Consider the following 13,001-nt stretch of genomic DNA (forward strand, 5'->3'; position numbering starts at 1 on the left):
AACTGTGCGACGCCATGGACTGTAGCCCGCCAGGCCTCTCTGTCCATGGGATTCTCCAGGCAAGAATCTTCATCCTGAAGTAGGATGTCATTTCCTTCTCCAGAGGATCTTCCCGACCCAGGTATCGAACCTGTGTCTTTTGTGTCTCCTGCTTTGGCAAGCGGGCTCTTTACCTTCTGAACCATAGTAGTGGCATGCAGGCTCTTAATTGAGGCACGTGAACTCTTAGTTGCAGCATGTGGGATCTAGTTTCTAGGCCAGCGATTAACCCCGGCCCCCTGCATACATTGAGAACACAGCGTCTTAGCCCCTGGACCACTAGGGAAGTCCCAGCACCCTTTGCTGTGTGGGTGATGATGGCTGATGGCTGATCCTCACTATATGTTTCTTGACTGGCCCTCCCTTCCCGTGTTGGCAACTGTTCGAACCTGCCCTTTGGAATTCAAGGAAAGGGTCACAGAAAGGGTTTTGTGCCCTGGAGCCCCGCCACAGAGTCTGGCTTCATTTCGCTATGACAGGCTGACTACAGCAAAAATCAGTTTGCCACTTTGAAGTATACGGCACAGTGATTTTTTAGCGCACTCAGAATCTTGTACAACCATCACCCCTATCAAATTCCTGAACATTTCCACGCCCTCAGAAAGAAGTCCATTACAAGCACTCCCTGTTCCCTCCCTCCTCTCAGCCCTTGGCAACCACTTTCCATCTTTCCTGATTTGCCTGATCTGTTCATTTCAAACAGAAAATTACACCCTATGAAGCTATTAGTCATGGTGAGACTTTTTACACCATGGAAATGGATAAAATGCAGGGTTTTCTTCTCCAGGGAGCTGGTTGTTAAGCGTTTACCAGTGCACCCTAGTTCCTGAGACAGGAGAAGAGAAGAGTTAAAGTTCTCATATCAGGAGCACTGTCCCTCAGGGGCCATTTGGGGAACATACGAGGGCGTTCTGTGTTGTCACAGTTACTTTCGACAGTAGCGGACGGAGCACTGAGGGGTCAGGATTGCTAAAAGTTAACACAGTGAAGAATTATCCTGCCCACCCATGATTTCTCAACAACCTGTTGGACATTCGTACAGCTGAAAAAAATCCGCTTCTGAGTCTCACATCTATTTTGCATGTAGTATAAGCCCCCTGCTGCTTTTTTTCACGTCACTGGCTCTTTGGGGAAACAAGGTCATTCGTCCTGTAGCCAGTGATTCAGTGCCTGGACTTGGCCGACCTTATCCTCATGGTGTTGATTTACTGGCAATTTTATCCTTCTCTTTTCTGAAAACAGCTGATTACAGTGAGAGGCCTGATCGGATTCAGGTTCCTTTTTTTTTTTTCTTCTAAGCAGGGGAAGGCTGAGGAGGGACATTTGTAGATGGTGAAGGGACCTCCTGTCACCTGATGGGCAGTGGGGGCACTGCTGGTCCCTCTTTCAGTGTTTTGGGACTGCTGGGGGCTCTGGTGATGCCCGTCTCACCGCCCGCCCTCCCCCCACCAGTTAAATTCTTCATCAATCTTGTGCCTGAGTTTGGCAGCCGGAGACAAGCACCGTCTGACATACCAGTTATGGGCTTCCCTGGTGGCTCGCTGGTAAACGATGCAGGGAACATGGGTTCAATCCCTGGTCTGGGAGGATCGCACATACTGCAGAGAAACTAGGCCCGTGTGCCACAACTACTGAACCCACGTGCTGTAGCTGCTGAAACCGCGTGCCCTGTGCTCCACAGCAAGAGAAGCCACCGCAATGAGAAGCCTGCTCGCCGCAACCAGAGAAAAGCCTCACAGCAATGAAGACCCAATGAGGCCAAAACATAAATACTTTTTTTTTAAGTTAGTTACAATACAGCTCTGCTAAAATGACGCGGGAAGGGGCTTCCTGCTGTCAACTTTCAAAAGATGCACAGCGTGAGAGTTGCGAGTTACGTTTTACTTGGGCCAAAATGGAGACTGCAGTCTGGGAGACAGCACCTCAGATAGCTCTGAGAACCTGCTCCAAAGAGGTAGCGGGGGAAGGTCACTATATGTGATTTTGGTGAAGGGGGAGTTCGTGCAATGAAGCACTTATCTTACAAAAGGTCTTCTGCTAGTCACCAAGGAGCAGATATCACCGTGAAGGCATTTAGTGCTTTTCTAGATATGAGAAAATAACTAATAATATCTAATCTCAGTCACTCAGTTGCGTCCGACTCTTTGCAAGTTCATGGACTGCAGCACACCAGGCTCCCCTGTCCATCACCATCTCCTGGAGCTTGCTCAAATTCATGTCCATTGAGTCGGTGATGTCATCCAACCATCTCATCCCTGTTGCCCCCTTCTCCTTTTGCCCTCAATCTTTCCCAGCATCAGGGTCTTTTCCAATGAGTCGGCTCTTCAGGGGCTTCAGCTTCAGCATCAGTCCTTCCAATGAATATTCAGGATTGGACCCAGAATATACCAACAATCCGGAGAAGGCACTGGTAACCCACTCCGGTACTCTTGCCTGGAAAATCCCATGGACGGAGGAGCCTGGTAGGCTGTAGTCCCTGGGGTCGCTAAGAGTCAGACACGACTAAGTGACTTCACTTTCACTTTTCACTTTCATGCTTTGGAGAAGGAAATGGCAACCCACTCCGGTTTTCTTGCCTGGAGAATCCCAGGGATGGGGGAGCCTCGCAGGCTGCCATCTATGGGGTCGCACAGAGTCGGACACGACTGAAGCAACTTAGCAGCAGCAGCAGCAGCAGCAGCGCACCAACAATCGTCAGGAATCTTTTGAAACAAGGGAAACTGAGAAGAATTGCTACCTACCAGGTGTTTCCCAAGGTTCTGGCCTGCCTGGCTTCACATTCCAGCTTCTCTGACTTTCTGGCCGTGTGGCGTGGGCAAGCTACTTCACCTCTGTGACTCCAGGGTTGTTCCTCGCTGTACCTTGGGAGAGAATTGCTGTGCAGATGGGATGAGGTCGGTAGGCCAGGTAAGTGCTAATAGTTGGTTGCCAAAATAAATGAACTTAGGACGCTGAGAGGCGGGGGCCCGGGCCCAGGAGGACCTGTCCCCCTCCTCCAGGCTGCCTCCCGCCCCGTGTCCTGCCACACCCCGGGAGAAGGGAGGGGCTCCGGCCTCACCTGTCACGGCCACTCACCCGCCCCGCCGCCCCGCCTCCCAGAGCCTCCGGAAGGCAGAGTAAATCCTGGGCGGGGTTTTCGGCCACAGGTGCTGGAAGGTTCGGGGCGATTCTGTTAGAGGCGCCGACCCCGAGGGAAGGGTGTGCGCTGAGCTGCTGAGAGAGCCACCTTACGTCCAGCCACGACCAGGTAAGACATGGAGTCAGGGAGTTCTCTGCGGACACACACACACACACACACACATACTCGAGACTTGATCCCAGGGATCCAGCGGCAAGTGGAGACTCGGGCTCTCCACTCCTTGACCTCTGATCCCCTCTGGGCTGCACCCCCACCTCGGGGCCTCGGCAAACCGGGCACCCACCACCCCTGCCCCAGCACGCCGGCTGCCTGATCTTCCCGTCAGTCCCCAAGCTGGCCGCCCTCCTCAGCTCCCTTCACCTCCCTTGCTGGCAGATCTGATACTTGACCCTGTAAGGTATAGTTCTGGCGGAGGCAGAAAAGAAGGAGAGGTGACCTCAATGGAAGTGGGTTACCTTTATTCAGGCAAGGAGGGGCGACAGTCGGCCTAACGACCAGGCAGAGCACAAGAGGGATCAGGGAGGCTTCATATTTAAAGGGAGGTTTGTGGAAGCCATAAGGGAAACATTGGTCAGGTGGGATGTTTTGGGTATTCTTTAGTTGAGATGGCATTTGTAGTTGGGCAGGGGGTGATAAGTCTCTGGCAGATGTAGGGGATGGAAGGTTTCTGAACACAGGGCGATAGGCCCCAGATAGACACAACCGGCCTGGAGCATGAGGGCGGGACCTAAAGTTCAGTTTTGTTTTCTCCAATTCAGTAAGGGTCTTTGTTGTTTTCTTTTCTAGGCCCAAAGACTCCTTCAGAGCCCCCATCCCCTCCATCACCCCCGCTCTCCCTTCCCCGCTCAAGGCTACCTGCCGCTTCCCTCCCTCCCTCCTGTCACCTGTTTTCCAGAAAGCAACCTGAGAATGAACGGCCAGGACGGGCCGCAGTGACTGCCCCCCCCCACCTCCGGGAGGCACAGGGGGCAAGACTCTGGTCGGAGACCCCGGGTTGCGGCCCCGCCCCCGCCCGGGAGGTCCCCGTATCTCCGGCTCCCTAGCTCCATCCTGAGTCCGCGCTTCCATTCTAGGCTGGACCTAAGGTCGAGGATATCAAAACGGTAGCCCCACATGTTTGTCTTAAGCTCTTTCCCAGCGTTGCGATCATGGGGTGAATTTTAGGACAGGTGTGAATGCGGCGAAGCTGCCCACGCCGAGCGTAAGCGTGGAGGGCGTCCTGCGGCTGGGCGGGCACTGAGGTGGGTACCCAAGCCGACCTGGGGGAGGAGGCAGGAAGGGGCGGGGCTTTCGGAGCTGAAGGAGCCGGACATGCAAATTACAGGGTGAGCTCTGGTGTGAGGACAGATGCAGGCCAGGAGGGGAGGCTGCGGCCAGACTCCCAGAGCCGAGTGGATGAGGCCAGGCCTGGGACAGAGAGGCGTGGACGAGAACGAGAACATTTAAAAGGAGTCATGGGCAGATTTTGGCGATCTCGCTTTTCTGAGGGACTTGGAGGCTGGATTCCCCCTGCAAAGTTGGGGTTCCTTTCAGTTCCTATCCTACCGCAACCCCCAACGGGATGACCCCCCCAGGGGTCCCCCCTCTCATCCCTCCCTGAAGGGTGTGATGCAGCTGTAAGGACGGAGGGCAGATAAAGAGATGGACTTCCTGACCTCAGAGGGCTGGAGGAAAAGGCAGGCTCCTCCCACTTGCCTTGGATCATGACTTTGCCCAGGACTCCAGCTGCCAGGTTTTTCCCTGCGGAGCGCACCCCCAGGATCCACACGGGGGAGGGGTCCGGGGCGGGCCTGCTTTCCGAAGCTCCTCCCCTCCCCATGGCTTTTTCTTTTTTGGTTGCCTCTGGGTCTTCCTTGATGCTCCTAGGCTTTCTCTAGTTGCGGTAAGCAGAGGCTACTTTTCCCTGGGGTGTAAGGCTTCTCATTGCGTTAGCTTCTCTTGTTTCGGTTCCTGGGCTCTACAGCAACGTGGTGCACAAGCTGAGTTGCACGTGGCATGTGAAATCTTCCCCAACACAGGATCAAACCCGTGTCCTCTGCACTGGCAGGTGGATTCTTAACCATTGGACCCCCAGGGAAGTCCTCAACTCTTTTTTTTTTTTTTTTAATCAAACTTCAATCATGGCAAGTGAATCACAGACACACTGACTCACTCTCTGGAATAGCAGCCCCCAGAGTCAGCTCCATCCATTGTCTCTGTATCTGACCAATGCAGCTACTTTGTTGGTCTCAGAATTCCCAGCCTCTGATGAGACAGATTCCTCCCCTAGGGTTGCCCTCCTCACAGTCATGTCTGACTTCTCCCAATGCTGTGTGTGATCTGTGGTCTAAATGCTAGATTTGACCATGACTCCTGCACCCAAAGGGGCTTCCCAGGTGGCGCTAGTGGTAAAGAACCCGCCTACCAGTGCAAGAGATGCAAGAGACGTGGGTTCGATCCCTGGGTTCAGATGATCCCCTGGAGGAGGGCATGGCAACCCGCGCCAGTAGTCTTGCCTGGAGAATCCCATGGACAGAGGAACCTGGCGGGCTACAGTCCATAAGGTTGCAAAGAGTTGGACACACGACTGAAGCGACTTGCTATGCAAACACACACACAACCAATAGGAAAAGTGGAAACCCACTGGTCGCTTGCCCAGAGCCCATACGGAACAGCACTTCTTGCTTCATATGTGATCATATAAAAAGTGTACCGCATGTGTATATGTGCCAGGGACTGTTTTCATCCTCAGAGAAGTTAAGCTACTTGTCCAGAATCACAGCTAATGACTTTAGGAGCCTGAGATCAATAGCCTGCAGCTGGAGGGTGTACACCTAACCACAGAGAGATGTGGTTACCGAGTCAAGTACGTTGACTGAAGGCTTCAGGTTCAGTGGCCTTATCTGGAGCTTGTGGGCAATAAGGCTGAGACTCTCATGAGCAAAAGCTGAACTTTGAAAAGAACCTTTTAAAAAATTTATCTCATTTTTTATAGTGCTGGATACTTGTTGCTGCACACTGGCTTTCTCTAGTTGCATCAAGGGCAGAGGGAGCTACTCTTCGCTGTGGCACGTGGGCTTCTCATTGCAGTGGCTTCTCTTGTTGCAGAGCATTGCTTCTAGGGCACCAGCTCAGTGGTTGCAGTGCATGGGCTCCACATGTGGAATCTTCCCAGACCAGGAATCGAACCTGTGTTCCCTGCATTGGTAGGTGGATTCTTATCCACTGGACCACCTGGGAAGTCCTTTGAAAGGAACCTTACTCAGTAAACCCAGGCTCCCTAGCTCCTCTCTTTCAATGCAAAAGGGGCTAGAGGAGGTCGTACCACTCAGACATCTGTTTCTGGCTGCGTTCAACACCTGGGGATTCCCAAAGAGCCCACGCCCCCAGCTGAGTTGGTTCGATTCAAATCCAGGCATCTAGTTGACAAGCCTGAGTCTCTTCTGGAAAGTGAACCCTCCAGCAATCTTACTGGACTCAGAGGGTTTCAGTGACATGAATCAGAAGCAAGGCTGTGGCTTCATTAGGTCCTGTGATAACTTTTCTCCGCCATAATAAACCCAAAAGGACAAACTCTGCATGGCTTCTGGCAGCTTCCCAGCTTCAATCAGACCACACCTAACTTGATTAACCCCAACGTTCTCTTCTTAGTGGCTGTTTTTAAAATATTAATTTATTTATGGCTGCACTGAATCTTGTTGCATGCAGGCTTTCTCTAGGTGCAGCGAGCGAAGGCTACTCCCTAGTTGAGGTACGTGGGCTTCTCACCGCAGTGGCTTCACTTGTAGTGGGGCACAGGCTCTAGAGCTCAGGCGCAGTAGTTACAGCACACACGCTTAGTTGCTCCTTGGCACGTGGGATCTTCCTGAACCAGGGATCAAACCCGTGTCCCCCGCATTGGCAGCAAGATTCTTATCCACCGAGCCAGCAGGGGAAGCCCCCTTAATGGCCACTTGGTTCAGCAGCTGGCCCAGGGACACAAGCCCTAGACCAAATCAAATAGAAATTTCTATCTCTAAGCTACTGTGGTGCACAGCCTCCGGGATATGCTGTGGTTAAAGCTTGCTCAGGAGAAAGAGATGTACTTTAACCTGGGTGGGAACTCTGTGTTCACAGAGAAGGAAGAAGGAAGTCTTTGAAAGAGAACAGAAAGCCGTCATTCCCAGGACTCTTCTCAGACACTGGCATTCCCATTCACTCAGAGTCCACACCTGCTCAAACAGTGGTCAGACCAGGATTTTCCCTGGGGCAACGTGTGTTGGCCCAGCCTAGACTATGGAAGGACAAAGTCCATCAGTCTTTCTAGATGTGATCTTGGCAATGATAAGGTGTTCACTGTGAAGACATTACTTAATTACATCCTTACTGGCTTCTAGCCACAAAATGGGGAGTCAGAATCAATTCCTTTCCTTGCTCTTCTTTCCTTACAGCTGCTTTTTTAAATGTTCAGCAGCCGTACCTTCAAAGTCTCATCCTTTGGGGGAGGCATCTTTGATTTGTTTGAAATAATCTTAGCCAACAGCTTAATTAACTGCTTCTCTTTACAAACCACCGAGTCAAGGTGTATGATCCAGGATGGGGAATTCTCAGTGCCCTGGACCTCCTCGAATGAGGTTGCAGGAGCATGCGGCATGAGAGGATGGTCATGTCCCAGGTCTCCAGTGGGTCCCTGGGACTGGCCACCAGCTGAGGGTCTTCGGCTTTCCACGGGAAGGAATTCAAGAGCGAACCACAGAAAAGTGAAAGCAAGTTTATTCAGAGAGATACACAGTTCATGGGCTTCCCAGGTGGCACGAATGGTAAAGAACCCACCTGCCAATGCAGGAGACATAAGACATGGGTTCAGTCCCTGGGTTGGGAAGATCCCCTGGAGGAGGGCATGGCAACCCACTCCAGGATTCTTGCCTGGAGAATCCCTTGGACAGAGGAGCCTGGTGGGCTACAGTCCATGGGGTCACGAAGAGTTGGATACGTCTGAAGCAAGTTAGCATGCACGCACACATCCTTTAGGCAGAATAAGGACCATCTCAGAAAGTGAGAGCCACCCAGAGATATGGGGTGGTTAGTCTTTACAAGCTGGGATGTTTCACAGGCTGAGAAGTGGAAAGATTATTCCAACAATCTTGGAGAAGGGAGAGAGAGTTCCAGGAACGGGGTCACTGCCCACTTTTTGACTGTATATACTCAGTCTCAGAACTGTCTTGGCGCCCATGGGTGTGTCATTTAGCATACGCTTCCCTGGTGGCTCAGACAGTAAAGCGTCTGCCTGTAATGCGGGAGACCCAGGTTCAATCCCTGGGTCGGGAAGACTCCCTGGAGAAGGAAATGGCAACCCACTCCAGTATTCTTGCCTGGAGAATTCCATGGATTGAGGAGCCTGGTAGGCTACAGTCCACGGGGTCGCAAAGGGTCGGACACGACTGAGCGACTTCACTTCATTATTCCAATGAGCATATAATGAGGCTCAAGGTCTACTGGAAGTCGAATCTTCCGCCATCTTGGACCAAATTGGTTCTCACCAGTTCTTGTTGCATCCTGTTTTTCTCAAAGTCTGTGTCACTTTTTCAAGGGTGTGTCCTGCCCTCTTCCCTCCTATCTCAATACCAGATTGAGTCCCATGTATTTTCAGAAGGTCTGTCTGATGCAACCACCCTACTCCTGGAACTAACTTCTGTTGTAACCAGAGTTGAAAAGAACACGTTGTATAGTTGTTCAAATATTAGCAGATTTTCGAGGATTTCTTTCTTTCTTTCTTTACTTTTTAATTTTTGGCTGTGCTGGGTCTTTGTTGCTGCACGCAAGATTTCTCTCGTTGCAACAAGCAGGGACTACTCTCCAGTTGTTATGCGTGGGCTTCTCATCGTGCTGGCTTCTCTTGTTTCGGAGCATGGGCTCTGAAGCTTGGACTTCGGTAGTTGTGGGACACAGGCTTAGTTGCCCCACGGCATGTAGGATCTTCCTGAACTAGGGATCAAACCATGCCCTCTGCATTGCAAGGCAGATTCTTAACCACTGGACCACCAGGGAAGTCCTTTCTGGGACCTCTTGACCAGTAGTTGAAGTTCCTTTGAGATGCCTGCATGTCTCTTCCGCTATCCTCTGGTTACTGGCTCCTTGTGCTCCAGCCTGCATCTGATAAGTCCAGCCACACCAATCTGTACTCTCCCTTTCCAAACCGCCTGCTGTGGTTTCATAGTATGAACGTTGGGTCTTTGTTTCCATTTCCTAGCCTGGCGGGCTGCAGTCCAAGGGGTCACAAAGAGTCAGGCATGACTGAGCATGCACACACACATGCATACTCACAGTCAATAAACATCCACATTTCAACATACAGTTTGTATAGGCATAGTGTATGCATATGCTCACATACACATGTGGTATTTGTTCATAACCACCCTCACACCACATATATAATACACACTCAGTATGTACACAATACAGATATCACTCAGATATTTTGAGTTTGGTACCAGAACCACAACAATAAAGCAAATATTACAACCACATAAGTTGTTGGTGTGGTTTTGCTTTCCTGGTGCATATGAAAGTTGCATTTACCCTATACTGTAGTCTATTAGGTGCGCAATAGCTTTATGTCTTTAAAAATAAACCCAATGTATGCAACTTAATTAAAACACAGGTGATTGCTAAAAAAAAAATGCTCACCATCATCTGACAATCTGGGGTTGCTGCAAACCTTCAATTTGTAAAAAAAATACAGTAATCATGTGTGCCTCTATATATACAGCCATACAATACAACACAACATACGTTCGTATGCACACAATTTCACAGACCATAAGTACACACTGTAAAGATACCATATATACTCAGGAAATGCACACGCCATGAGTGTATATACACACAGTGCATATACATGTGTAAACATGCACATGTGAGTCCAATGGAAACACAATCATGTAACACACACTCCAGAGATGCACCTGCATACATGTACATGAGCACTCACACTTACGTCCATGCACACATAGAGCCAATCCACAAGCACATATTGCCCACAATGTCTGCAAACACAGCTGTGCCGCCAGCTTCATGTACAACCCCAGGGCCTCCCTCCCCGCAGTTAACCGGTTCCCTGCTCTCCCTCCCCAGACAGCCATGCTCAGCACGCAGACATTTTTCTTCTTCCCCACGGCCCCCTTCGTCCTCTTTGTCTTCACGGCTTCCACCATATTTCACCTTCATCAGAGGCTAGAGAAGATGCAACTCGCGTGGGAGTTAGAGGCGCTGGAGCCAGCAACTACGGAGACCCCCTCGCGTCCCCAGCCGAGGCCCCAGCTGAAGGGCATGTGGACCATCAACGCCATAGACCGCCTGGGGAACCAGATGGGGGAGTACGCCACCCTGTACGCCCTGGCCAAGATGAACGGGCGCGCCGCCTTCATCCCGCCCCAGATGCACAGCACGCTGGCCCCCATCTTCCGAATCACACTCCCGGTTCTACACGACGCCACGGCCAGGAGCGTCCCCTGGAAAAACTACCACCTGAACGACTGGATGGAGGAGCAGTACCGCCACATCCCGGGGGAGTATGTGCACCTCACCGGCTACCCCTGCTCCTGGACCTTCTACCACCACCTCCGTGCCGAGATCCTCCGGGAGTTCACCCTGCACGCCCACGTGCGTGAGGAGGCCCAGAACTTCCTGCGGGGTCTGCGAGTGAATGGCAGCCGGCCGAGCACCTACGTGGGGGTGCACGTGCGCCGAGGGGACTACGTCCACGTTATGCCCAACGTGTGGAAGGGTGTGGTGGCTGACCGGCGATACCTAGAGCAGGCCCTGGACTGGTTCCGTGCTCGCTACAGCGCCCCCATATTTGTGGTCTCCAGCAATGGCATGGCCTGGTGTCGGGAAAACATCAACGCCTCCCGTGGCGACGTGGTGTTTGCCGGCAATGGCAACGAGGGCTCGCCCGCCAAGGATTTTGCCTTGCTCACGCAGTGTAATCACACCATCATGACCATTGGGACGTTCGGGATCTGGGCCGCCTACCTCGCAGGTGGAGAGACCATCTACCTAGCCAATTACACCCTCCCAGACTCTCCCTTCCTCAAAGTCTTTAAGCCAGAGGCAGCCTTCCTGCCAGAGTGGATTGGGATCCCTGCTGACCTGTCCCCACTCCTCAAGCACTGATGTTGGCTGGTTCTTGGCACCCCATTCTCCTTTTTGGACTCCCCCAAGATCAGTTCTGGGGTGTGAGGAGCACGTTGTTACATGTTCCAGGGGGGCTTCCGTCTTGTACCATAATGCTTCAGGCTGCAAGCCTGAAGTCCCAACAGAAGTCCCAACTAACTTGTTTAAATAACATATTCATGAGTCTCACATAACATGAGCAGAGACGGCAGGTCTCCAGGGTTAATTCAGCAGCTCAACAGGTCATCAGCAACCCCAGTACTATCCATCTTGTTGAGCTTCCATAATCTCTTAAATCAGCTCCCATATGCTCCTTTTGGTCCCAAGAGGGCTGCCACATACCCAGGTGTTGTACAGATATCCTCTTTCCAAGGCAGTAAAAAGAAGTTTGTTTTTATCTTGTGTCCCCTTTGAAGAGTGTGGGAAACCTTCCAAATCTCCCTGCAACTGGTCCCAGGTCTCATTGACCAGAAGGGTGTCGCATGCCCTCTGACCCCTCCTTATAAGGCATGGTGAATTAGACCCTGGGTTGACTTAGCTTCAGATCAATAAATCATTGCTCCCTGCAGCTGTGGAATCAGTGGGCCTCCTCTGAAGGACATTGTGGCTTGCAGTAAGAAAATTGGGGTGCTCTTACCAAGGAAGAAGGAAGGAATGTCTACAGGGTGCAAAACAGGGAAGCCTTGAATAATTGTACAGCTTGGTCACTGCACAAAGGCATTTGGCCAAGGAGGCAGGTGGGGCTTGCATAGAGCCCGTGATCTGCTCTCCAAGCCATGTGTCGCTGGGACTATGTCCACCCAGCAGGCTCACTTTTTTCTAGAAGTTAGTCTCCTCAGAGTGGGGACCTTTCGTCCAATTTTCATAAGAGAGCTGTATTGGCTAGTAGTTGCAATCCAAGCCCACACGCCCCACCTCTGCAACCCTAGCTTCCAGTGCTTACCATGCCTATTGCTAAGAACTCATAGACCAGTGTGGCTCAGTGAACTTGACGAGAGTCCATTCATCCTTTTAGTAAATGCCTGTCGTGATGAACCCAACAGGATCCCTGCTCTCAAGGGCTGTGTTGACAAAACATGATGGCTTAAAGTGACAGCAGTTAATTCTTTCCCACCGGTCAGTAGGTCAGCTGGGTGAGTCTCTGTTGCATGCAGTGCTGGCTGAGGTCTCTTATGAAGCTGCATTTCTGTGGTGCTCATTCGGAGTATCCTGCAGGACAGGATAGCTCGGACTCCCTTGCAACATGGCTTTCAAGTTGTTTGCTGACACATTTGCTGTGGGAGTCCTCAGGTATCCTCATCATGTAGAAAGTAGAGCTATCTGAAGCTGCCATGCTGTGAGGAAGTCCAAACATAATGGGAGGCCCCACAGAGATGCTCCAGTTAACAGTCATAGCTGAGCCAAGCTTCATCCCAGCCCGGGCATCAGAAATGTGAGTGTAGAAGCCACCAGTTGTTCCAGTCAACCTCACATTTCTGGCAAGCCAGCTCAGTCTCCTGACAACATGTTGCAGAGTCAGGCCATATCTGAGTTCCTGATTCACAGATTCTATGAGTATAATAACATTCTGATTGTATGCCAGTGAAGTATTGGGATGATCTGTTGGGCAGTCATAAGTAACTGAGTAACAAACTAAATAGATTATTCTCTGTATTTGCAAAATCTTTTATGACTTGGCATGAAATAGGCC

The 13,001-nt window shown here is 51.4% G+C and overlaps 1 protein-coding gene across 3 annotated transcripts; it reads left to right on the plus strand.

Annotated features, from left to right (window-relative positions):
- On the plus strand, positions 3,136-11,891 carry LOC102185028 (galactoside 2-alpha-L-fucosyltransferase 2). 3 transcript variants are annotated; one of them, XM_013971492.2, is made up of 3 exons: positions 3,136-3,286; positions 3,965-4,419; positions 10,271-11,891. In XM_013971492.2, the coding sequence occupies exon 3, from the start codon at positions 10,277-10,279 to the stop codon at positions 11,309-11,311; it is 1,035 nt and encodes a 344-aa protein (XP_013826946.2). In that variant the 5' UTR covers positions 3,136-3,286; positions 3,965-4,419; positions 10,271-10,276; the 3' UTR covers positions 11,312-11,891. The 3 variants fall into 3 exon arrangements, with proteins under 3 accessions (XP_013826946.2, XP_013826947.2, XP_017918222.1); XM_013971493.2 differs by having other exon boundaries at positions 3,965-4,281; XM_018062733.1 differs by lacking the exon at positions 3,965-4,419.

The sequence above is a fragment of the Capra hircus genome, chromosome 18, assembly GCF_001704415.2.
Source record: "Capra hircus breed San Clemente chromosome 18, ASM170441v1, whole genome shotgun sequence".
In the NCBI taxonomy this organism is placed as follows: Eukaryota; Metazoa; Chordata; class Mammalia; order Artiodactyla; family Bovidae; genus Capra; species Capra hircus.